The 25,319-nt window shown below is 46.6% G+C and overlaps 1 protein-coding gene across 2 annotated transcripts in view; it reads left to right on the top strand.

The window, feature by feature from the left end:
• Positions 1-25,081, top strand: part of CFAP57 (cilia and flagella associated protein 57) — a 77,251-nt gene extending 52,170 nt beyond the window's left edge. The window contains exons 19-24 of one of the 2 annotated variants that reach the window (XM_023221559.1): positions 1,622-1,711; positions 2,056-2,172; positions 3,857-3,991; positions 4,072-4,215; positions 12,637-12,769; positions 24,703-25,081. In XM_023221559.1, the coding sequence (XP_023077327.1) occupies positions 1,622-1,711; positions 2,056-2,172; positions 3,857-3,991; positions 4,072-4,215; positions 12,637-12,769; positions 24,703-24,917 (834 nt within the window). In that variant the 3' untranslated portion in view covers positions 24,918-25,081. The remainder of the gene's footprint in view (positions 1-1,621; positions 1,712-2,055; positions 2,173-3,856; positions 3,992-4,071; positions 4,216-12,636; positions 12,770-24,702) is intronic. The other variant, XM_023221560.1, reaches the window with a different exon arrangement.
• The last annotated feature ends 238 nt before the right edge of the window (positions 25,082-25,319 follow it).

Raw genomic sequence — 25,319 nt, 5'->3', positions numbered from 1 at the left:
GGCTCTCTGAGCTTTCAGGATAAAGGCAAACTTCTCACCATTTGAGCCTCTGCCCTTGGGTTCTGCATGACCTAGCTCAGCCAGCCTCTCCTGTCCCTCCACTCTCCCCCTTCTTCAAATCCCCCCTCCTGCAGCCACGCTGAGCCACTTGTAGCCTGCAGAGATGCACCAGGCTGCCCATGGCTCTGGTCCTCTCTGTGCAGGCTGTTCTCTCTGCGTAGAATTCTTTCCCCCTTTGTCCTCTAATACTTTTTCTTCCTCCCAAATCCAGGGGACACATCCCATCTTTTTGGGCGCTGCCTGCTCACCTCGTCTGTGTACACACAGTGCTTTCTGCCTTGACTGCAGTGTTTATCCTACTCCACCTGAATTTCTGACTTACTACTTATCCCTGCAGACCTGAGGCCTCTTGAAGGCAGAAACTACCTCTTAATCAGTTTTAGATCCCTAAGTCTACAACAAGCTGGGCGGCCCTTTCTAATGGGCACATTCTTTAGCTGTGCAAATACCCACACTCAATGTGTGTCCCCTACAAGGTGGTTCTACATAACTCTGCCAACACTGCCTTCTTATCCTATCATTCCTCTTCCAGAAGCAGGTTGTTTCAGGCTCTTCTTGTGACCCTCACTATTGCTCTCCTTTGCCCACCACACTTGCCATTATTCGTTCATTCGTCAAATATTTGCATGCCACCTTTATGCCAGGCTTTGGGTCAGAGGGCTATCCTGTCTATACAAAATGCTTCTAATAATGAGGAAAACGTTCTTCTAAAAGCTGCCCCTTTGTGTCTAGAACGTGGATGTGGTTCATTAGGGCCTCCTGGTACCCCCCAGAAGGTTGCCAAGAGCCTTAAAATTTGATCAAAGGCCTGGGATAGACTAGAGGGGGAGGGACTACTCTACCCAGCCGTGAAAAAACCCAGTGAACTATTCCATTCTCCCGAAACAGTCAGCAAACCTCTCTTTTAACAGAAATACTAGTGTCCACCAGATTTAGTCCATAAGTCATTAGGAATTAGGTCAATGAAAGCTCACGCACGGCTTGTCTCATCCTAATTGGACACTTCAGTTGTCATTCCCATGACTTTGGTTAATATAAATGCAACAGTGAATTTTAAAAAAATCTTTCAGCCTAGACACAGTGGCTCATGCCTGTAATCCCAGCACTTTGAGAAGCCGAGGTGGGCAGATCACTTGAGGTCAGGAGTTCAAGACCAGCCTGGGCAACATGATAAAACCCTGTCTCTCCTAAAAATACAAAAAAAAAAAAAAAAAAAAGCTGGTCATGGTGGCAGTTGCCTGTAATCCCGGCTACTCGGGAGGCTGAGGCTAGAGAATTGCTTGAACCCGGAAGTGGAGGTTGCAGTGGGCCAAGATAGACATCACACGACTGCACTCCAGCCTGGGCAACAGAGCAAGACTCCATCTAAAAAATATATATTTCAGAAGTTCACTGGTGGTTTCTTAGTTTTCCTGTGAAGACAGGACACTTCTCAGTTGTACTTTTTAAGACCTTTCAACGGAATGATGGGGCTGAGGCTCCTTCTCAGCTTCCCCTTTCCTGTTTTATGCCTTACAAGGGTGGTGCCCACGTGTTGGTCCCTCCAAACTTTCTGCTTTAGAATGACCCGTGGCCCCAGAGGGTCGAGATTCGCTCATACAACTTCACAAAGCAGGCGAGGAAGGCGCCTCTCTGGGGAGCCCTGCCTCAGGTTAGAGTTGAGGTTCCAGTATTTGGGTGGCACCACTTTATAAGGAATTCAAGAACATAAAATAATCAGCATGGTTGAAGGAAAGGGAAAGTGACTCAGAGGGAAAACGTCCCAGCCTGGCCGTGGAAACACGTGATGCTGGTTTAGCCTATCAGTCCAGGGGTGGGGAGCTGTTAGGAAAGCAAGTAGAGAAAGGTTTTGATCCAGAGGACACAGAAGGGGATGAGGAAAGAAATGCCCGGGAATCGGGGGCGGCATCCCCACTGAAAGACTACGGTTCTCAAAAACACAGTTTTCATTATCTCACTTTCTTCTTCTTGACTCGTTTCCCTTGTTCTCTACAGATGGAAGCCGAACTGGAGAATTTCCGTAAGCAGAACACTCAACTGGAGCTGAACATCACAGAATTGTGGCAGAAACTGAGAGCCACTGATCAGGAGATGCGCAGAGAGAGACAGAAGGTGTGAGGGTTTCAGAGTCTGGCAGTTCTTGGATTCGGGATCTGGCACCTATCTGCAATGGGCAGCTGGCTTCCAAGAGACAGAGCCAGCCCACTGCGAGGACATGTTTCCCATTTTAACTCACATTCTTTACTTGCTCCCAGCCCTGCCTGCTTTCAGGCCCATGTAGATTTACATCATTGAACTCATCTGAGACTATAAAATCACTTTGGGTAAGTGATCAAGGAGGTGGCAAGTCAGCGTGGCAGGAATATTTGTAGCATTTGGCTTCTTTGGCGGAGGAAAGTACATACTCAGAGAGGCAATTTTGTTGCCACTGGTTTAAGGCTTTGACAACCAAAAAACTGCAGAGGCCAGGGGAACCTCAAAGATCATCGATTCCCATTTCTCTATGTTACAAATAAGAAAAATTAGGCCCCCAAAATTGGGAGATTAAGAAACTTCACCCAGCACCCACAGCTAGGTAGTACACACAGAGCTAATAATGGAATCTAGGTTTTCTGAACATGGGCCTGGACACGGTTGTGCCCTCTTCCCTAGCACAGGCCACTCCTTAACATTTGTTGAATAAGATTGGAACTTTCCGTCTGGGCACAGTGGTTCATGCCTGTAATCCCAGCACATGCCTGTAATCCCAGCACTTTGGGAGGCCGAGGCAGGCGGATCACGAGATCAAGAGTTCAAGACCAGCCTGGCCAACATAGTAAAACCCCGTCTCTACTAAAAATACAAAAATTAGCCAGGCATGGTGGCACGCGCCTGTAGTCCTAGCTAACTGGGAGACTGAGGCGGGAGAATTGCTTGAACCTGGGAGGCGGAGGTTGCAGTGAGCCAAGATCGCACCACTGCACTCCAGCCTGGGTGACAGAGCGAGACTCTGTCTAAAAAAAAAAAAAAAAGATTGGAACTTTCCATTCTCTGCAGTAAGCATTAATTAACTCTGCACTAGGTAACACTAGCAGCTGCAGAGCCATAAATGTGAACTGATACAGATCCTGCTCTTTCCATGCTGAAGACGATGATCAGGGATTTGTGGCATGTGCATAATAGTTACATTGAGAGGTGGAAAACGGTGGAACATGTAGAAAGGGCCATGGATGGCAGCAAGAGAAAGAAGAGACTTTCTCCAGGTCAGGGCTGGGGAAGACAGGTAAAAGCATGATGAAGAGGGGACGCTAGCCCGAGTGTGTAGATAAACCAACCTGACCCCTCACGGCAGCGCTCCTGACTATTGAGCGCTGGGTAAGCACTGGATGAGCTAATACGGGGGACGTGGAAGTCCCGGCCAGGAATCTGCAAGAGAGAAATGATGCCATCTATCTTGACTCTAAAGGGATATGGGTAACCACATGAGCTTCCTTTCATCTTTTAAGGCCTGTGGTCCTGAAAGGAAATCAGAGCCAATAAAGAAGCCCATCTGTGTGGCCTCTTAAGGATGAAGCCCCATGTACGCTGTTCAGTCCAGGTGTCCAGCCGAGGGCAGGTGCACAAGACTTTTCGTGCCTCCACCTGTTGGCTCTGTGCCCATCTAAGTCTCTGCCCAGTGTGGCCCCTGGTGGTCAGCTGTGAGTCCCAGATGAGGCATCTCTTTTCCCTTTCTGTGCCATTAACCTCTGCCTGCAGCCCCTGCCCCTCCACCTGGAGAGCACCCTACAGTGCCAGAAGGAAATGTCTCTGATTGCAGGAGCGAGACTTGGAAGCGCTTGTCAAAAGGTTCAAAACAGACCTCCACAACTGCGTAGCCTATATTCAGGAGCCACGGCTGCTGAAGGAGAAGATTCGAGGTCTCTTTGAGAAGTACGTGCAGCGAGCAGACATGGTAAGTTCAGCCTCCCCTCCTGCCAGCCCTGCCCTCCAGGGTCTCCTCTCCCTCACTGAGAATCTCCTGGGCCCCGTCAGGTGGAGATCGCAGGGCTGAACACAGACCTGCAGCAGGAGTACGCCCGGCAGCGGGACCATCTGGAGAGGAACCTGGCCACTCTCAAGAAGAAGGTGGTCAAGGAGGGCGAGCTGCACCGCACAGACTACGTCCGCATCATGCAGGTACCTGCACACTCCCCTCGGCCCCTGTGGAGGCCAAGCCATCCAAGATGAGAGATCCCATCAAGGGTCCCTCTGAGACCACCTGTCTTCAGAGCTACCTAGGCGTCTGGGGGCCCAGTAGCTCCCCCTAAAGTCTTATTTTGGCTCCTCTCCTCTGACCTCATCTTGGCTGTGACTGTGGCTAAGAGCTCACCTAGGAGGTTTTCTAGGCACTTCCATGCTGCACCCTGCCCTCCACCCCACCAATGCCCACCTCCCTTCCCCAGGCACCCTGTTCTTCTTTTCTACCCCATCTTTATCCAGAGCACACCTGTGTCCTTCCCCACTCCTGTCATCAGCCCCTGGGCCCTCTAGACCTTCATCCACATCATCTTAGCTCTCCTGAGCCACTCTCCCTTCTCTCTTCTGTTCCCAACTCTCATTTCACCTGACTTTGTCTTGCTCCTTTTTATTCTGCTACCCATATCTCGTGGCCATGCCTCATCTGATTTTTCTGGTGCCTCAGGTCCCTACCCTTATCTCTTGTGTCCCAAGTTATCCACACCCTCCCAGAGCTGGCCTCACTCTGGTTTAATAAGCGCCTCACACCCACCTCCCTGGATCCTTCATAGGCTGTTCAGAGAGCCTGACCCCATTACTGCCACCTCCACACAGGCACGTTATCAGGACTGCCAGTCGGGATTCTTCTGCCAGATTTCTGTTTGGGTATCAGTATCGTCTGAGGCAATTAATGTGAATTAGTATCAAAAGGGAACATCAGAATCACATTTATAAAGCACGTACCTTTTTATGTTCACATTTCTTTAATGCCATAATTAAAATACTGGAATGAGAACAGGTTGCAATTAGATTGAAACAAACCAGTTCCCAGCTTGGCCAGTTCATACACAGCTGGGCAGAGCACACTGTGATTCAGGCCAGAACCAGGCACAGCTGGTCTCATGCCATCTTACGACCAGTCCCCACTGAAAAGCAGCCCAGTCCATCTACCCATTGCCCTACTCTGTGGCCATGAAAGTTGTCAGAGGCCCAGAGATAGAAGTGCCTCCAGCTGGTGGAGCCCTGAGACACCAGCAGCCATACACTGAGCCACTACTTGGGGCTCTGGAGTGCAGCAAGCAGGGAAAGGGAACCAGGGTGACAGCAGGAGGCGTTGTCAGCTGCTGACATCACCGAGCACCCTCTGTACCCTATCACCAGAGCACAGGCCTGAGGAACTGGGTCCCTCTGTCCATGCCAAGCAGCCAAAGCAAACATCGGTGTAGGAGAAGGAAGACCACAGGCTAGCCAGAGGGTGTGAGCATCAGCATGAGGCTGCTGGGGCTGGCATCCTGTCCTCTTGTGCTTCCCCATGCCCTGGAGGGTGCTGGGCCAGGGTGGGGTGGGAAGCAGGGACCCAGGCGGGGCCTCCCTGATGGCTAGCAGAGTGAGGTCCCTGGAAGAACATTTTCTCCAGGAGCATTGTAACCTACGTGCTGGGGAGTCCCATGGATCCAATAAGTAACTCCAGCAACTGCAGGAAGTGAAAAGGGGCCCGGGGTGGGGGTGTGTGACAGGGGGTGCAGGTCTCCGGGTCCGCACCCCTTCAACCAGAAAGAGACTGCTTGTTGATAACAGTGGGGCTCTTTTTGTTGGCAAAAGGCTTGGAAGATTAAAAAAAAAAAAAAAGTTTTCAAAACCACTGTGCCGACCCTGGTTTCCCCTGCTCTGCCACTCTTCTGCCAGGAGACCTTGGGTAAATTCCTTAACTCAAGGAGCCACCCTCCCTATCTGTAAAACGGGGAAGAAAACAGCAACCTGAGGGCTGGGGGAGTTCCTGCAAGATCGAATGGGGTAACCATATGAGGCACCAGGCACTGGCCTGGTACAGAATAAGTGCTCAAAAAACAGCAATTTCCAGCTGGGTACAGTGGCTCACACCTGTAATCCCAGCACTTTGGGAGGCCGAGGCAGGCGGATCACGAGGTCAGGAGATCGAGACCATCCTGGCTAACACGGTGAAACCCTGTCTGTACTAAAAATACAAAACATTAGCCGGGCGAGGTGGCGGGCGTCTGTAGTCCCAGCTACTCGGGAGGCTGAGGCAGGAGAATGGTGTGAACCCGGGAGGCGGAGCTTGCAGTGAGCCAAGATGGCGCTACTGCACTCCAGCCTGGGTAACAGAGCAAGACTCCGTCTCAAAAAAAAAGAAAAAAAGGAAAAAAAAGGCAATTTCCATCCTCGTCATCCAAGCAAAGGACCTATCCAAGAACCAAGGTAGAAATCCAGTGGGAAAGCCTAGAAGTCCATCACAGGATGGGCCACTGGTGCCTGTGGACTGCAGGTGGCAGGGGGTGGAGGGTGGATGGCACAACTGATTCCAGACCCTCAGTTGGTGGCCTTGGTGTGTGCTGGTCAGGAGCTAGCTGAACCTCATCTTCAGGTTGCCATGGCCCTGGCACTTCAATCCAAAAAGGCTGAGGAAGGCCGTGGCAAACATGGCATCTAAGAGTAACTCATTAGAAAATAACAGAAAACGAGGTCACTGTCTCATTTGTATATTCAGACAGGAGCTCAGCCTCCCCACTCCATTCCTCAGCACACTGGCAGATATGAAAATAAGAGTTGCTATGAGATACAAACATCTAGGACACGCATTTTATTCATTCAGTACACATTTTTTGAGGGCTTCTTGTACAGCAAGCTCTGTGTCAATCACAGAGGATTCCAAGATGAATGTGATAGTGTTCCTACTCTCAAGGAGTTCATCACTGGGAACCTGGACCAGATAAAAATAATTACTGCTCAACTCATTGTATGCAGTGCTGTGGGCTCATCCTGGAAAAGGGGTTCAGTGATGCCTTCAGGACTTGTGGAAGGTTTCTGGGGCAAGGGGCATTTGAGCTGGGCCTTGAAGGGTGAGTAGAAGTTGATCATGGAACAAGTCAGGGAAGAGCCTTCCAGGCTGTGGGAACAACCTGAGAAAAAGCAGAGAAGAATGAGGCCTGTGAGGTGCTTGGAGACCCAGGAATCCAAGAGAAGAGTGTCCAAGTGGAGAAGAACCCACTGAAATGGTTGGTGGCTGAGGGTCATGTTGAAAAGGGCCTCCATGCCATGCCAAAAAGTACAGTTTGTCCTGTAAACAGGCTCCACCCAAAGTTTCTTAGGTAGGGGTGTCTTTGTTTTGAAAAGACAAAACACTCCATTGGCAAGGTGGGAAGACTGGTGGGGAAAGAAGCAGGTGGCAGAAAAACCCGTTTGGAAGTGACTGTCACGTTAAGGGTAGATGAGAAGGACTTGGAAAGGGGAAAGTTGTGGTGTCAAAAGGCATTTCGGAGGAGAAATGACAAATAGAAATGTCAGGTTAGACATGGGAGGAAGGCTGAAAGAACGGAGGATTCCAGGATGGCTCATTTGTGCAGTTAGGCAGATGGTGAGCCCACTAACTGTGGGTTCCAGAAAGATGTCACTGATGCAAGGATTCCAAGTCCATGGAATAAATCTGTTGCCTGCTTTTTCCGGGCTGTGAGGTATTGCCATATTCTAAAGGCATCGACTCAGGCCATGCCATTAGGGGGTGCTGTAGGCATTCCCTTCTCTTCTCTGCTCAATACGGAGGTCTGGAAAGACCCACCGGGGTCATCAGTCAGTTCCAAACGCCAAAGGCAGTCCTGGACAGCTTGGCAGAGCCCCTTGGCTTAGAAAGCTTTTTACATAAACAGTTTCACATTCCCCAAGACTTGGCACCTTGGTGGACCCCAGGTCAGGTTTCCTCTGCAGCTATGTAGACCTGGGTGGGGGAATGGAGGATTGGAGGGGCTTTTGGAGGTCAAATGACCAGGGAGCGACCAGGAAGAGAAGGCTCAGCAAACCCATTGCATTCACATTTTTAATTCACAAAGCCATCCAAAGCATAAACAGTTGACCTCAGTGTGACCTCAGGACCCCTCAGAACACAGGCCATCCCAGAAAACATTTTGCGGGTAGCCCAACTTATATATATTGGGGGTGTCCTTGGCCATGATACTATGTGAGGTATTGGAATGGAGGTGACAGACATGTGAGGGGGGACAGCAGAGCCTAGAAAGCAGTAGTCATGGAGGAACAGGGCACTCTGGATGGAGGCATGACAGGGTTCAGACCCCAGCTCTACCACTGAGGTACGGCCTCAGTTTCCTCACAAGGTTGGTGTAAGGAGGAACTGAGGGACTGTATGCACGCTGTTTGATACATTGCAGTGATCCAGTCAACACTTGCAATTGTGGTTACTCTTATTATTGTTATCATCAAGCTCTTCCTGCCTTAGGTTCTCCTTTCCAACCTCCTGGCTCTGGGCCTGGAACACTCTTCTCCTCTGTCTCCCCTGGGAGCCCTCCTCACACTGGGTTGGGCCCCTGCTTCAGCCTCTCATGGCAGCTGTGCACTGGAGCCAAGCGGGACCTCCCACCTCTGGCACAGTGACCAGTGTAAGCTTTCAGGAACTGGTTCTTACTTTTCTTAAATGAGTAAGTGAATGAATGAATGAATGAATGAATGAACAGAACAAGAGAGTCAGGCTGCACTGAGTGGTGGGCCTCAATCATACTCCAACAAGGATCAAGCCCTGGAGACCCATTTAGGTGAGGGAGCATCATGAAGATGTCAGAGGTTGGCACGGGGGTCAGAAACAGGCATTCACACCAACAGGTCCCAGGAGCCAGAAATCCCAATCACAGTGACGGGGCTGCAGAGGGTGGAGGGGGTGGGGAGAAACCAGGACAGGGCTCCACTTGCGGGTGGGGACTTTACAGCAGAACAGGGGAGAGCGCTGAGAGCTGGTGACAAACCAGCAGGAAGGGTGAACATCAGAATCAGATCAGACACAAAATCAACAGGACTCAGTGACAGAATGGAAGGAGATGACCAAAAAGAGGAAGCAACTAAAGATGCAAACTGTGAGAGAACTCGAATTGTGCTTTCAGTTTCTAGTGCTTATTCTGATGATTATTAATGAGTTATTTAATGAGGATCAGGAGAAGTGAAGCTTAGCAAAGCCTACTGAAAGGAGAAATGGAGAGAGATCTGGAGCGAGCAAGCTTGCCCCTGTGGCTCTAAGACCCTCCCTTCTGTTCTGAGCTCTCACCTCTCCCTTATCCCTTGGTTTGTAACTTCCTTATTAGTAAGAATCTCATCTTATTCGGTTTGGTATCCACTGCATTAGTTACTCATTTTCTCATCCATTTCGCACATATTTATTGAGCACCTCTAACATGCAAGGCAGGGTCCAAGGTCCATAACCCAATAAATATGTATTGTATTGATCGTGTCATGATAGCAAGTCTGCAAGGACAAGGTCCATGGGAGGATCTAGCAGAGTTTTACCAGCAGCATCTGGAAAGGAAATGTGGGAAACCTATCACTGTTATGAGAAAATCTGGAACTGTAATGTTCCCCACCCTCCCTCCCAAACTGGGGAGACCAAAGAATGAGAAGTCCAGCTTGGTGAGTAGATGAGTTTATTTAGGTCTTCCATGCGGGGCACTCCTGGGCAGCCGCAGGACAGCTCTAGAGACCTGCATTGCCTCCCATCTCTAAGCTGCTTTTAAGCTAATTTTCTGGCTCTTCACCTACAGTGTATGTGCCATGGGACTGTTTTCCTTGGTAGGTTTTCAGGTATCTTCTAGGATGTTTGGATTCTCAGGGACACCTGCGCCTCAGCTGGGCACCATGGCCTTGACAAACTGCCTGGCCTTGAGGGTTCAGACAGTGAGCATACGCCCTTAAGTAACCTGGTGGGGGGCCCATCACACCACAGTCACCAAGGCCTGGGTTGGTTAAAAGGGTAAAGCATTCAATGGAGAAAACATCTGACTCAGAAACACAAGTACAGATCCTAGCATAAAGAATGAGGGGCTGACAATGAGGACTAGGCATTTCATCTGAGAGAGAGAATTTCATGACTATAAAGGAATACCTGAGGCTGGGTAATTTATAAAGAAAAGAGATTTATTTGGCTCACAGTTCTGAGGGCTGTACAGGAAGCATGGCGCCAGCATTGCTTCTGGTCAAGACCTCAGGAAGCTTTTACTCATGATGGAAGGCGGAAGAGGAGCAGGCGTGTCACATGGCAAAAGAGGGAGCAGGAGAGGAGAAGGGGCCAGTTTCTTTTTTTTTTTTTTGTGATGGAGACTCACTGTGTTGCCCAGGCTGGAGCACAGTGGCACCATCTTGGCTTACTGCAAGCTCTGCCTCCTGGGTTTATGCCATTCTCCTGCCTCAGCCTCCCGAGTAGCTGGGACTACAGGCACCCGCCACCACGCCCAGCTAATTGTCTGTATTTTTAGTGGAGACGGGATTTCACTGTGTTAGCCAAGATGGTCTCGATCTCCTGACCTCGTGATCTGCCTGCCTCAGCCTCCCAAAGTGCTGGGATTACAGGTGTAAGCCACCGTGCCCAGCCAGGACCAGGTTCTTTTAAAACAACTAGTTCTTGCAGGAACTAATAGAACAAGCACTCACTCATTACCACGAGGATGGCACCAAGCCCTTCATGAGGAATCTGCTCCCATGACCCAAATACCTCCCTCTAGGCCCCACCTCCAACACTAGAGATCAATTTTCAACAGGAGATTTTGAGGAGACAAACATCCAAACTATATTGTAAGGAATACTGACATTAAGTAATATACTGAAGTCTAAAGGTGTAGATCTGTGCTTTAGATGAAGCATTTCTGGAGGAAAAGAATCTGTTGCGGTGTCTCTAGCCCGACCCCCACTCCCTCCTGGGCTCCACAGGTACCTCCCCACAGCAGAGGACTGTTTGTCACAGCTCAGGGAGAACAGTGCTTAAGACCATCCTGTTCACTGGGCTTTGACTCCGTAGCCCCCACTCATGAGATAATGTCCCAAGTGGAAGCACAATTTGTTCCTGGCACAGGTCCATTTTACGTAGATTTGGCCTGCAACTGCCTTTTCTGGTGTGCGGACCCTCAGGTGCTTTGCAACTGAAAGTGTGGTCTGGCCTGCAGACCAGCAGCAGCATCTCTTGGAAGTCCAATGCAGGATTTCAGGGCCCATCCCAGACCTATGAGTCAGAGTGGCAGCTAACAAGGTGGTCAGGTGATGTATTTGTATGGTCATACACGAGGCACTGCTGTAGACAAGCCACTGTGGCTGTGGGATCTAAGAGCAAAGTGGCCAGTCTCTTTGGGCCCTTGGGGATGGGGCTCCTCCTTGGGGTACTTGTGCTGGATGTGAAATGGAAGGCAGAGATTTGAGGTGTGGGAAAAGAGAAGAGAAGAGACTGTTTGGTCCCAGAGTGCAGAGGCTGCACCACCTTGCCCCCAGCAAGCTTCGTTCTCACTCCTGTCGACTCCCCTCCTTTCACTCTGCATTCCAGTGATGCAGGACTGCTGCAGGTCTCCCCCACCCCCATCAGCTGTGTCATATTCTGTGCCTTTGCTCCTGCTCTTCTAGTTGTCTGGGACACCTTTACCGTCTCCTTGGTGACTCCTTCAAGCCTCAGCCCGGGAGTCAATTCCTAGGAATCCACCCTAGTCATTCAGACAGAAGTCAGCATCTTTCCTCTAGGCCCACTCCTCCATCACAGCAAGGTGGCCACCATGCTGAACTGTACCCACGCCCCCCACTAAACTGTAAACTCCTCAAGAGCAGAAACTAAGATTTACTCTCTATACTCTAGGATTAACATAGTATCTCTATAATATTGCATGACTACATTATGGGTACTCTATAAACATTTATTAGGTAGATGGTTGGATGGATGAATGGATGGATGGATGGATATTTGTCAAACACAAATCAGAGAAGTGAGCTTCCAATGGATGCAGCAGACGTTAATTATCCATGTACTTTTCTGTTTTACTCACTAAATAGCATGCTGCTGAGGGCAGACCATGTCCTATTTCTGTTTGCATTCTATGCACTTCCCAGATAGCCTATAAATGTGGGTTCAGCAAATGAATGAAAAATGAATGAAGTACAGCACAGTGCTTACGAACTCTGGAGCCAGACTGTTGGGGTTGGAATCCTGACTCTACCGATTGCTAGCTGTGTAATTGAGCAAGTCATATACCTCTCTGTGCCTCAGTTTTCTCTTCAGTAAAATTGTGATTGTAATAACAACCCAGCCATAGGGTTGTTATGATGCATTTAAACTCATATAAAAAGTGCGTGGAAAAGCATTGTTGTTGCTGTTGACGTTGCAACAAGCATAAGTGGATGGGGGAATGGTGCTGAGTCCACCTGAAGGTAAGTTAGCTGGTTCCTTAAGAGGCTGAGCAATAGGCTGGAATAAAGGCTCAGGCCCCAGTAGAGGATCCAGAGTTCTGGATCCAGGCCTAACCCTGCCCATTCCCCATACACTCAGCCCAGGAGGGCATGCCATGTGCCCACTGACCATGCATCTGTCCACACTCCCTCAATCTTCCCCTTTTTCTGCAGGAAAATGTCTCTCTGATCAAGGAAATTAATGAGCTCCGCAGGGAGCTGAAGTTCACTCGGTCCCAAGTTTATGACCTCGAAGCAGCTCTGAAACTGACCAAGAAAGTCCGACCACAAGAAGTTTCAGAGACAGGTAATGTCACCAGTGGCCAGGGGAGATGGGCATTGGGACGAAGGGATTCATGCAGCCGCAGGCAGGTCTCCCTTTGGCTTCCTTCTGTATCAGGTCCCATCTCCACATAGCCGTCTGGGATCCTGTCCGGGACACGTGCCTGCTCTCTGAGGAATCCGTGAGGGCCTTCCCACACTCAGACACACACAGGTCCACAGTCCCCTGGCTGACATCCGTGAGGTTAGCTACAGTTCAGAATACAGACTCTTTCAGATTTTGGAAAGTGAATACTTTATATAACATATCCAGAGGGGTCTGGGGCAATGCCCTGAAATCAAACACTTTAGTATTCCTGTAGTGACATATGAATATTCACACCAAGCTTCCTGAATTTAAAAAGGCACTCCGTTTTTAGATCCTCTTGCATTTTAGAATAGTGAATAAGGGATTGTGAACCTGTACAATTAAAATGAAGACAAAAAGCAAGATGAGAAGCTATTTAAAGGAAGAGGGGAAATAATTACATAAATATTAAATGAGTCAGTTACTGCAATTATATCCTAAAGTTCCTCTGAATTTCTGACGGCTAAGGCAAAAAGAGAAACAAAGAAATATGATCGTTTATATCATTCTTATTGTATGGCAAAAGGGAGCTTTTTTTCTGGAGAAACAAACGTTTCCCTGGCAATAAATTCTCTGAGAAACTCAGCACATGGATCCTTAGGAGAGGAATGTGGAGTAACCATGAACAGTCTTTAATTACATATGCCGCTTTCAGGCCCCAAAGAAGCATTTTTCAAGTATCCATTCCTTATCTGGACAATCAATAAAACCAAGAGATTAAGGCATCTCTGTGGCAGACTAAGCCAACACGGTTCAAGTTTTTGTGTTCTGGTGGTTTGCATTCAGGAATAAAGATTAGAGGCTTGAACTGAAACATCCCATAGCTATGGATTGGGTCTCTGAAGTGTCAGTTGTTTCCTGTACCACGGTCACACAGGATTATGATGTGGAAAGGTGGCTGAATGGTACACAGGAACCTTGTACGACTTTTGCAACTTCTTTTTGGTCTTCAAGTATATAACTATATATATTTAATAACAAAATTAAATACATATATGTAAAATCTTATATATGTATTTAGTGTTGTCGTTTTGTGCACTTTTGGCTAGGGTTGAAGTGCACAGAGTTGATGTGAGAGCACAGCATGTGTCATAAAGACTGAAATACCTGGGGCCGGGTGCGGTGGCTCACATCTGTAATCCCAGCACTTTGGGAGGCTGAGGCAGGCTGATCACAAGGTCAAGAGATCGAGACCATCCCGGCCAGCATGGTGAAACCCTGTCTCTACTAAAAATACAAAAATTAGCTGGGCGTGGTGGCGCAGGCCTGTAGTCCCAGCTACTCGGGAGGCTGAGGCAGGAGAATTGCTTGAACCTGGGAAGCGGAGGTTGCAGTGAGCCGAGATTGTGCCATTGCACTCCAGCCTGGGCGACAGAGTGAGACTCTGTCTCAAAACAAAAAACAAGAAACAAAAAAACAGAAAAGAAAACTGACATACTTGACTTCTCAGAGGTGAAACCATCTTCTCTTCTCTTGAAAATAAAGCACAGATGTGAACAATTGCAAAACTTCTCTTAAAAAATGTTTCAGGCCAGGTGCCGTGGCTCACACCTGTAATCCCAGCACTTTGGGAGGCCAAGGCGAGCAGAATGCTTGTGCCCAGAAGTTCAAGACTAGCCTGGGCAACATGGTGAAACTACATCTCTACAAAAAATACAAAAATTAGCCAGGCATGATGGCACGTGCCTGTAGTCCCAGCTACTTGGGAGGCTGAGGTGTGAGGATTTTAGAGTAAAATTTATCACCTGAGCCTCAGAGGTTCAAGGCTGCTGTGAGCCATGATCACACCACTACATTCCAGTCCAGGTGACAGAGCAAGACACTGTCTCAAAAAAAAAAAAAAAAGTTTTAAATATGTCCAAGTAGCCTAACAAAATATTCAGTTGAGACCTCCTCGGGATGCCATGTGATATAGTCAGATTCTTCATATTACTATCATGGAGATTTCCAGACATACACAAAAATTGAGAGAGAAGTCTAATGAATTCCTGTGACCCCAGTCCCCAACTTCAACAAATATCAACTCCTGTCACTTGTGTTTCATCAATATACCCCCACCCAGAAGCCAGAGTGGTGAACCTAGAAGAAATCTAATGTATGCCACAAAACCCTCAAAAGGCTCAGCAATGATCAGGAGCAGATATCTCTGGAGGTGGAAGTGAAGGTAGGGCTGAAAACAGAAAAAAATCTGTTTAAGAAGCTGTTAGATCCACCTACTATCCAACACAGTGGCTAAAAACAGACCCACATCAAGTCCATCATCTTGAAATTTCAGAACACCAGAGTATAAGGAAAAAAATCCTCCAGACTTCCAAAGGAGTTAAGGAAATTTTTTTTTTTTTTTTTTTTTTTTTTGAGGCGGAGTCTTGCTCTGTCGCCCGGACTGGAGTGCAGTGGCCGGATCTCAGCTCACTGCAAGCTCTGCCTCCCGGGTTCCCGCCATTCTCCTGCCTCAGCCTCCCGAGTAGCTGGGACCACAGGCGCCACCACCTCGCCCGGCTAGTTTTTGTATTTTTAGTAGAGACGGGGTTTCACCGTGTTATCCAGGATGGTCTCGATCTCCTGACCTCGTGATCCGCCCGTCTCGGCCTCCCAAAGTGCTGGGATTACAGGCTTGAGCCACCGTGCCCGGCCTAAGGAAATTTTTTATACAAAGGATCAAAAATCACAATTACAGGATACAAAATCAAGGCACACAAAAAAGTTGCAATTTTTATATACTAACAGTGTACTATCCAAAAAGGAAATTAAGAAAACAATTGCATTACAATTGCATCAAAAAGAATAAAATACTTGGGAATCAATTTAACTGAAGAGGCAAAAGACTGAAAACTACAAAACATTGCTGAAAGAAATTAAATACCAGTAAGTGGTGGATTGGAAGACTTGTTGTTAAGATGTCAGTACTACCCAAAGTGATCTGAAGATTTCATTGCAGTCCCTATAAAAACCTCAATGACATTTTTGCAGAAACAGAAAAATCCATTCTAAAATTCATATGGAATCTCAACGTACCCTGAATAGCCAAAACAATCTTGAAAAAGAAGAACAAGGTTGGAGGTCTCATACTTTCTGATTTCACAACCTACAACAAAGCTATAGCAATCAAAACGGTGTGATACTGGCATAAAAACAGACATACAGACCAATGGAATAGAATATAGAGGCCAGATATAAACCCTCAAATATATGGTCAAGTGATTGTCAACCAGGGTACCAAGATCATTTAGTGGGGAAAGGACAGTCTTCTCAAGAAGTAGTGTTGGGAAAACCGGATATACACATACGAAAGAATTAAGGTAGACCCTTACTTTACACCATATACAACAGTTAACTCAAAATGAATCAAAGATCTAAACAGAAGAGCTAAAACTGTAAAATTCTTAGAAGAAAGCATAGAGGAAAAGCTTCGTAACATTGGATTTGGCAATATTTATTTGGTGAATGACACAAAAGCACAGGCAACAAAATAAAAAATAGAGTTGTTTGTGAGATTTGCAGCAATGTAAGCAATGCAGGCATGTATGTGAGATTTGGCTCCATACTAAATCTGGCATCATGCTTAATTGTATTAAAAACCTGAACATATTTTATTTTTGAGTACACACATGAAGGCCCATCAGTGATAAACAGCTTGAGATTAAAAATTACAGGCCGGGCGCAGTGGCTCAAGCCTGTAATCCCAGCACTTTGGGAGGCCGAGACAGGCGGATCACAAGGTCAGGAGATCGAGACCATCCTGGCTAACACGGTGAAACCCCGTCTCTACTAAAAAAATACAAAAAACTAGCCGGGTGAGGTGGCGGGCGCCTGTAGTCCCAGCTACTCAGGAGGCTGAGGCAGGAGAATGGCGTAAACCTGGGAGGCGGAGCTTGCAGTGAGCTGAGATCCGGCCACTGCACTCCAGCCTGGGCGACAGAGCAAGACTCCATCTCAAAAAAAAAAAAAAAAAAAAAATTACTAGAAAGTCTCACCTTTTTTTATTACTACTTAATCCAAGTGAATGCCACTTTAAATTAGTTTGAGAGAAATTCTAATCAATATAATTTCCTTAAGGACAAGGCCAATATTTCCTGAACATTAAAACTTTGTACCCATATCACAGTTCTTCTTCATTAAAGGAAAAGATCTAAAGCCAACACAAACTATTGATTCAAGTGGCTCACACTAGAAACAAACACCACTCAAACAGTTCCACTTTCATCCACCTCTCCAAACAACAATATAATATAATGTACTATTTCTGTTCAGAACTTATAAAAGCCTTCCACTAGAAACTAAAGAACATGGATGATTTTATACATATGCATACACAAGCAAAACACAAAGGAGAACAAACAGCAAACAAACAAAAATTAGAAGCAAAACAAACAGGAAACCAATGCCACCATTTTCCCCACTCAGTCTACCCTAGAGACTACCATTTACCCAGAGCCCAAAAAACCACATGATGAATATTTTATTCCTCATACACAATTCAATATCCTTAAGTCCACCAATATCACCATACATCCTGTGCAATCAAGAAATTCACTCGGCCGGGCATGGTGGCTCAAGCCTGTAATCCCAGCACTTTGGGAGGCCGAGACGGGCGGATCACGAGGTCAGGAGATCGAGACCATCCTGGCTAACACGGTGAAACCCCGTCTCTGCTAAAAAATACAAAAAACTAGCCGGGCGACATGGCGGGCGCCTGTAGTCCCAGCTACTCGGGAGGCTGAGGCAGGAGAATGGCCTAAACCCAGGAGGCGGAGCTTGCAGTGAGCTGAGATCCGGCCACTGCACTCCAGTCTGGGCAGCAGAGCGAGACTCCGTCTCAAAAAAAAAAAAAGAAATTCACTCTAGGCACATGACCTACTGGTAAGTACTCCAGTGCCAGCATTATTCATGCAAAACAGCAAACACAGTGTGAAGCGATCCAAGCATGTATGTGAGATTTGGCTTCACACTTAAACTGGCTTCATGCTTAACTGTATTAAAAAAGAATTGCCAGCAAGGTGCAGTGGCTCATGCCTGTAATCCCAGCACTTTGGGAGGCCGAGGCAGGTGGATCACGAGGTCAGGAGATCGAGACCATCCTGGCTAATACGGTGAAACCCTGTCTCTATTAAAAAAGAGAAAATACAAAAAAATTAGCTGGGTGTGGCAGCAGGCACCTGTAGTCCCAGCTACTCGGGAGGCTGAGGCAGGAGAATGGTGTGAGCCCAGGAGGCGGAGCTTGCAATGAGCAGAGATCATGCCACTGCACTCCAGCCTGGGTGCCACAGCTATACTCCATCTCAAAAAAAAAAAAGAATTGCCAAACTGCCAATGCATGTCTTTAAAATATTTCTTATTTTACCTTCATCAAGACTAAGAATTTTAATTATAAAAATGTTAATTATCCAAATTTCTCCAATTCTCTATAAGGTTTTAAAGAATATTTTATTATCTAAACTTTTTAATTTCTCTGTATGTGCAAAGAAACAAACAAAAAAAACTACATGTGGCTTACACAGACCATGAGCGACATGCCTGAGCTTTCCATCCAGTCCCAGATTTTCTTCTTCTTCATTTTTCTTTAAAGAACCAGTCATTTGACTGGGCGCAGTGGCTCATGCCTGTAATTCCAGCACTTTGGGAGGCCAAGGCGGGCGGATATGAGGTCAGGAGATGGAGAATATCCTCGCTAACACGGTGAAACCCTGTCTCTACTAAAAGTACAAAAAATTAGCCAGGTGTGGTGGCAGGCACCTGTAGTCCCAGCTACTCGGGAGGCTGAGGCAGGAGAATAGCATGAACCCGGGAGGCAGGGCTTGCAGTGGGCCGAGATTGCACCACTGCACTCCAGCCTGAGTGACAGAGCGAGATTCCATCTCAAAAAAAACAAACAAAAAACAATCGTTTTGCTCTAGGACAAAAAATTCATCATACAAAATTCTTTCTCATACAAATTTATTATCATCTCTTTATAACCTTCCTTACCAAAAAATATATCTTCATATCCATAACTTTCTTCACGTCTCTCTCCCCTACCTTGTTTCACAAAAAAAAGTTTTCTTTTTTTTTTTTTTTGAGATGGAGTCTCGCTCCTTCGCCCAGACTGGAGTGCAGTGGCAGGATCTTGGCTCACTGCAAGCTCCACCTTCTGGGTTCACACCATTCTTCTGGCTCAGCCTCCCAAATAGCTGAGACTACAGGCGCCTGCCACCATGCCTGGCTTATTTCGTTTTTTTCTTGTATTTTTAGTAGAGATGAGGTTTCAACATGTTAGCCAGGATGGCCTCCATCTCCTGACCTCGTGATCCGCCTGCCTCAGCCTCCCAAAGTGCTGGGATTACAGTCTGAGCCACCACACCCAGCCCATAACCCTTTCTTAATTGGAAATGACCCAGATAGCCAATGAGCATCAAAAATAATTTTAAGATTTTAAATTACACAAAAAGTTTACCTAAAACATTTATCCCATTGACATGTATTCGGTTTCTTCATTTTTTTTTTTTTTTTTTTTTTCTGAGATGGAGTCTCACTCTGTCATCCAGACTGGAGTGCAGTGGCCAGATCTCAGCTCACTGCAAGCTCCGCCTCCCGAGTTCATGCCATTCTCCTGCCTCAGCCTCCCGAGTAGCTGGGACTACAGACACCCACCACCTCACCCGGCTAGTTTTTTGTATTTTTTAGTAGAGACGGGGTTTCACCGTGTTAGCCAGGATGGTCTCGATCTCCTGACCTCGTGATCCGCCCATCTTGGCCTCCCAAAGTGCTGGGATTACAGGCTTGAGCCACTGCGCCCAGCCTGGTTTCTTCATTTTTAACAGTTTATCTAGATTACTTCTGAAAACAGGTATTAGACACAATCATACAAAGTTAGTTATTTCTTTGTTAACCATGTCCTTTTTTTTTTTTTTTTTTTTTTTTTTTTTGAGACAGAATCTTGCTTTGTTGCCCAGGCTGGAGTACAGTGACGCAATCTTGGCTCACTATAACCTCTGCCTCCCGGGTACAAGCAATTCTCCTGCCTCAGCCTCCTGAGTAGCTGGGACTACAGGCGCAAGCCACCACACCCAGCTAATATTTTTTTTTTTTTTTTGGATTTTAGTAGAAACAGGGTTTCACCGTGTCGCCCAGGCTGGTCTCAAACTCCTGAGCTCAGCCAATCCGCCTGCCTCGGCCTCCCAAAGTGCTGGGATTACAGGCGTGAGCTACTGCACCCAGTCCAACCATTTTCTTAATAGCCAGTGAACATTAGGTGCTCACCAAAAGAGCCTCAAAGTTAAATACACAGGTATTTTTGCCAATAACTCAGAAGATTCACGTAACAACATTTAATTAGTCTTATCTGTCAAGGCATATAAACCAAGATCATTTTGTTTTGGTGAGGTTAATAGCTTTATAACCTTCTATGCCGAACACTGAAACCTCAGAATATCTAGCAGAGACATATATAAAACCCAAACAAAAATGTATGCTGACAATTCTGAAGACATTTCTATTTTCATTTTACGAATAATTTTAAAGCCAGTTTGTTTAGTCAAGATTTACGTAAGTCACATGAACTTGAAAATTGCTTGGACATTTTTACTTAATGTATGAGTGCTCTTTTACTTATAAGCCATCTTGATAGACACAACATGTAACAATAAGTGTACATACAAATAAACACATACAAATGGACATGTAGACACACACACAAACAAAAATCCAGTAACTTTTACCTTGGAACTCTAGCCATGAAATGCCAATACAAGCTCACTGGTTTTACATAGTTATACATTGTTTGCCCCAATAGTTAATCCAATGAAGAACGTGAACTGAAATTTTGGGTAAAGCAGTTTCCATGGCAGTTTGATTTTTAAAGGTCAAACTTCCCTAGACTCCAGAGAACACTGGGGCTAACTAAACAGCACCAAAGGAAAACATTACACATTAACCAGGCCTGACTCTGCTTACAACAGCAGCACAAAAGCCTGGATACACGCAACTCCATCCCACTTTTCCATTCAACAGCAAACTCCAGATTCCAAACAAGATTGGGGCCAAACAGTATTGCAAAAGAATATCAAGTTGGCTACATTCTGATTTCCCATGACTATATCAGACACACACAATCACCAGAACATTATCCAACTGCTGCAGCAACAAACAAGCCCCAAGTGTCCAAACTGAAACAGTCAGGGTGCTTCCTTTCTCTGCTGGTTGGGCTTGATTGACCTGCAAATGGAAATTCCATAAGGAATATCCCAAATTGAGAGGAGTTGATCCCACTGTCTGGTACCCAAGAGAGACACTCACTTGCTGGGACACAACACACAATTACAAACAAGTCCCCAAGAGTGTCCGTACTGAAACAGTCAGGGTGCTTCCCTCTCAGGCCGTTGGGCTTGTTCCACCTACAAATGGAAATTCCTTTAAAAATTTCCCAAATTGACAGGAGCAGATCCCGCTGTCTGGACCCACAAAGGACACTCACCTGTCTGGGTACAGATGTCAAATTTCAAAGGCAGTTCTTCCAAGGCAATCAGGAACAAAGTTGGGCCTGGCTATGGCAGGGCCAGAGAGAGATGGAAACTCACCTTCAGCCAAAATTAGATGGGCAGCTGCTTAGGAGGGCTTCTGAGACTCCCAGCCCACAGCAGCCAAGCTGCCACGAGCAAGACATTCCTGATCAAGGAAACAAAATATATTACTGAAACACCAGGGGTTTGGTCAAGGTCCTGCTGCTTACAGCATAGAAAGCCAATCACTGGGAGGACAAGTAGTGCCAAGGAAGAAGGCTTTAATCAGGTGCTGCAGCCAAGGAGATGGGAGCTCAGTCTCAGATCCGTATCTCTTACTAACTAAAACTGGGGGTTTATATAGCAGGGAAGAAATATAACATGGGTAAGAAAACAAAAACTACGGAGGAACCAAGGGCCACCCAGTGCAGTGATCTGATGAGTTTCAGTTCTTTGACATTCCCTTTTTAAGGAGCCTGAAGGTCCTTTCCTGAAGAGGGAACTCAGATAAAACAAATACAGGTTTCAGGCTTTAATAGCAGAAGGGTCAATTTCTATGTTTATTCAAAAACAACTGTCTATGGGACTATTGAGATAGTTTCATTAGCAATATGGACATATAAAATTTTGCAAATGAGGCCGGCTATGGTGGCTCACGCCTGTAATCCCAGCACTTTGGGAGGCCGAGGTGGGTGGGTCACAAGGTCAGGAGATCGAGACCATCCTGGCTAACATGATGAAACCCTGTCTCTACCAAAAATACAAAAAATTAGCCAGGTGTGGTGGCAGGCACCTGTAGTCCCAGCTACTCGGGAGGCTGAGGCAGGAGAATGGTGTGAACCTGGGAGGTGGAGGTTGCAGTGAGCTGAGATGGCGCCACTGCACTCCAGCCTGGGCAACAGAGCAAGACTCCATCTCAAAAATCAATAAAAAATAAATAAATAAATAAAATTTAAAAAAATAAAAATAAAATTTTGCAAATGAAAACACAAAGCAATTGTTAACTTTAGGGAACAGAAATTATTGTATGGAAAAGAGAAATGAATCATTGTATACTACATGGCTCAACTGTGACCAGCAGTTATATTAATCATAATTAAATTCTGACTATTGATCTACTCAAAATTGGGAGGATGAAAGGATAGGAAGTATGCAGGGGCAGGGGAGGGTGCTGAAGGAAAGCTAAATCCTCGTCTTTCATAGAGAGAAGTCAATAGATAATGCCTAAAAATGATAAATCAAAGAAGCAATGTAAGCACATTAATCAAAGCAGAGTGTGGAAGTAGATATCAAAAGAATTAGCTAAAATAATTGAAATTGTTGCCTCTGAGGATTGAGAAATTGAGTGGAATGTAGAACAAGAGATACTGATATTTGTAATAAGCCTTATAGGGTTATTTGACTACAAGCATATATAACTTTCATAAATAAATTAATAAAATATTAGGAAAACCACGCTTTCCTTCCAGTTTACTGTTGCAGGCACGTTTTTATTTTTCTCCCCTTATGCATATGGGAAGACTGACAAGGATCTCTGTTTTAAAAAGAAAGGAAGAGTCAAAGCAAAATAGAATGAATTAGGAAACTAAAGATTGACTAGAGGAGAAAACTTACCTTGCATAAGAAGATGGGTGAGAAAGTGTTTGTGTCAATCTTGGCTCTGGATGAAGCAAAGAAAAACTTGAGACAAGGTCTCTGCATGACAATTTCTAACCAAAGTCCCTACTCAGACAAGTTTTAGTCTAGAATTTGCATTCAATTTGTGTCTCAAGGCCATCTTAGCTGAAAATTTACCTTAAAAGGACCCCACAGTAGTAGTGTCCTTAGGCCCCAAGCAGAAGCAAATGCAAATTTTCTCTGGAGGAGTACATTTTAAATACAGGCTTCAAAGAATTCCCATAAATAATGTTTTGAGGAACATGAGCTCACAATCAAAAGTCACTAAATACTTGAAAAAATAAACCACCAGGAGTGAAAATCAACAAAAAAATCAAACTACAGAATAAAACCAACAAAGACTCACAGCTCGTATGATTATTAAAATAAGAAAATTTCATGTCGGAAAAAATAAAAAAGGAATTTGAAAATAAGACAAAAAAGCAAAAGTCTTCCAAAATTGCATAGGCAGATTTGAAAAGGAACCAAATAATACTTCTAGAAATGAAAACTATTATAATTAGAAGCTCAATGGACAGATTGAACAGTAGATTAGACACATCTGAAGGGGGAATTTGTGAGCTAAAAGAATAAATTGCCCAGATTGCAGCCCAGAGAGATAAAGATATAGTAAAAGACAAAGAGGAGAGAGTGGGATAATGCAATGTATGTCTAATTGAAGTTTGAGAAAGAAAGAATGAGGAGAGGCAACATTACAATAAGGCACAGCCAAGAGTTTTTCCAGAATTGATGAAAGATGCCTATCATCAAATCCAGGAAGCCCAGGGGATCCCAAGCAGGGCACATAGGACAGGAGGACAAGGCAACTAGAACACTGAGGGTCCTGTTGGGAAGATGGAGGAAGAAACTCACTGGGGTCTAGCTGGCCAGAAAAGGGAGTAAATCTAAAAAGAGCCCATTTGGTAGGCAAGAAATTGAGTTGTCCAGGAAGAGGGGGGTCTCGGTTTAGTCCAAGATCATGTGTGACATGCATAGAGCAGTTACAGCAGTTGTGGTCAGAAAACAGAGAACAGTGCTAGAGTGAAAGACCTAAAGCATGGCATCCAGGTGACAAGGGAGGGGAAGACAAGGGAGTGGGTGCTGGCATGGCGTGGAGGCCAAGGTCACTAACGCTGCAAGTTCAGCCTTGTGGGGCAGCGGTGAGCCGTGGACCCTGGTGGACACTGCCATTGCCCAGGATGATGCCAGCACCTGAGACAGGGAGGATGACTCGGGGAGAAAGTCTTCAAGGAACAGGATATGAGTGGACACACCTGGAGAGGCAGGAAGGGGTCTGTCTCCAGGAGCAGGGGTTTTGCACAAGGAGAAAGACTGGCAGTTCAGAAGCCAACATAGGTCAGCAGAAGAGTGCCATCCTGCCTAGGATGTGGAGAATGGGAGTAGGGGCAGCCTCCGTGGGTGGGGGCCTCTGTGCAGGCGGATCTGGGGGCTTAGAAGAGGGGTTGGGCTGCGGTGGTTCTCAGTATTCACCTCATCACTCTGAAGTATGCCGCTTCACTTCTCCATCTCTCTGCGAGACAGCAAAATGGCTTGTCTCTGTACCTCTGGCATCTGGGATTGAGTGTCTGCTCCACAGTAGGTGCCCAATAAATGTTTGAGGAAGCAGGGAGGGAGGAGGGGAGGATCGGCTCCGCAGCAGTGCAGTGGACAGGTCCACATGAGTCTTGCTGTCCCTCACAGAACCCAGCAGGGACATGCTCAGCGCGGCTCCCACCGCAAGGTTGAACGAGCGAGAAGAAACTGGGAGGATCATCGAAATGCAGCGCCTAGAAATCCAGCGCCTCAGAGACCAGATCCAAGAGCAAGAGCAGATCACAGGATTCCACACCCTTGCTGGAGTTCGGCTTCCTTCCCTCTCCAACTCTGAGGTAGACTTAGAGGTGAAGACCAACTGACCCCCTCTGGTGAGCCATCTCCAGCCACAACCAGAAGAACAGCGTGTCTGTCCCCAGGCCAGATTTGCGGTTGGAGTCTGTATGGTCCCTGCAGCACTGACCCCAGCAACCTCTTTCTCTTGCCCCGGGGAATCTGGGACACAGAATACAGATGTTTGCCCACACCTTGTCTAACTTCTGCTTAGTTGGGAGGCCAAGGCCAGGAGAGGGAAAGAGGGGAGGCTGAGGACTGGGGGGTCCAGCTCATCTGAAGCCACCTCTGCTTGTCCCTGTCTGGGCACAGGACTGCCTGGCACTGAGAGATCACACTGGACTTGGGGCTGGCTTTCCTGCCACCCTTTCTTCCAGGCCTTGCAGATGGGGCTGCCTGCTGCTCCTCACCTGGCCTCTCCTCTGCCAGCT

Source organism: Piliocolobus tephrosceles, chromosome 1 (genome assembly GCF_002776525.5).
Source record: "Piliocolobus tephrosceles isolate RC106 chromosome 1, ASM277652v3, whole genome shotgun sequence".
Classification (NCBI taxonomy): domain Eukaryota; kingdom Metazoa; phylum Chordata; class Mammalia; order Primates; family Cercopithecidae; genus Piliocolobus; species Piliocolobus tephrosceles.
The sequence above is the reverse complement of the archived record's forward strand: the minus strand, read 5'-3'. Positions and strand labels throughout refer to the sequence as shown.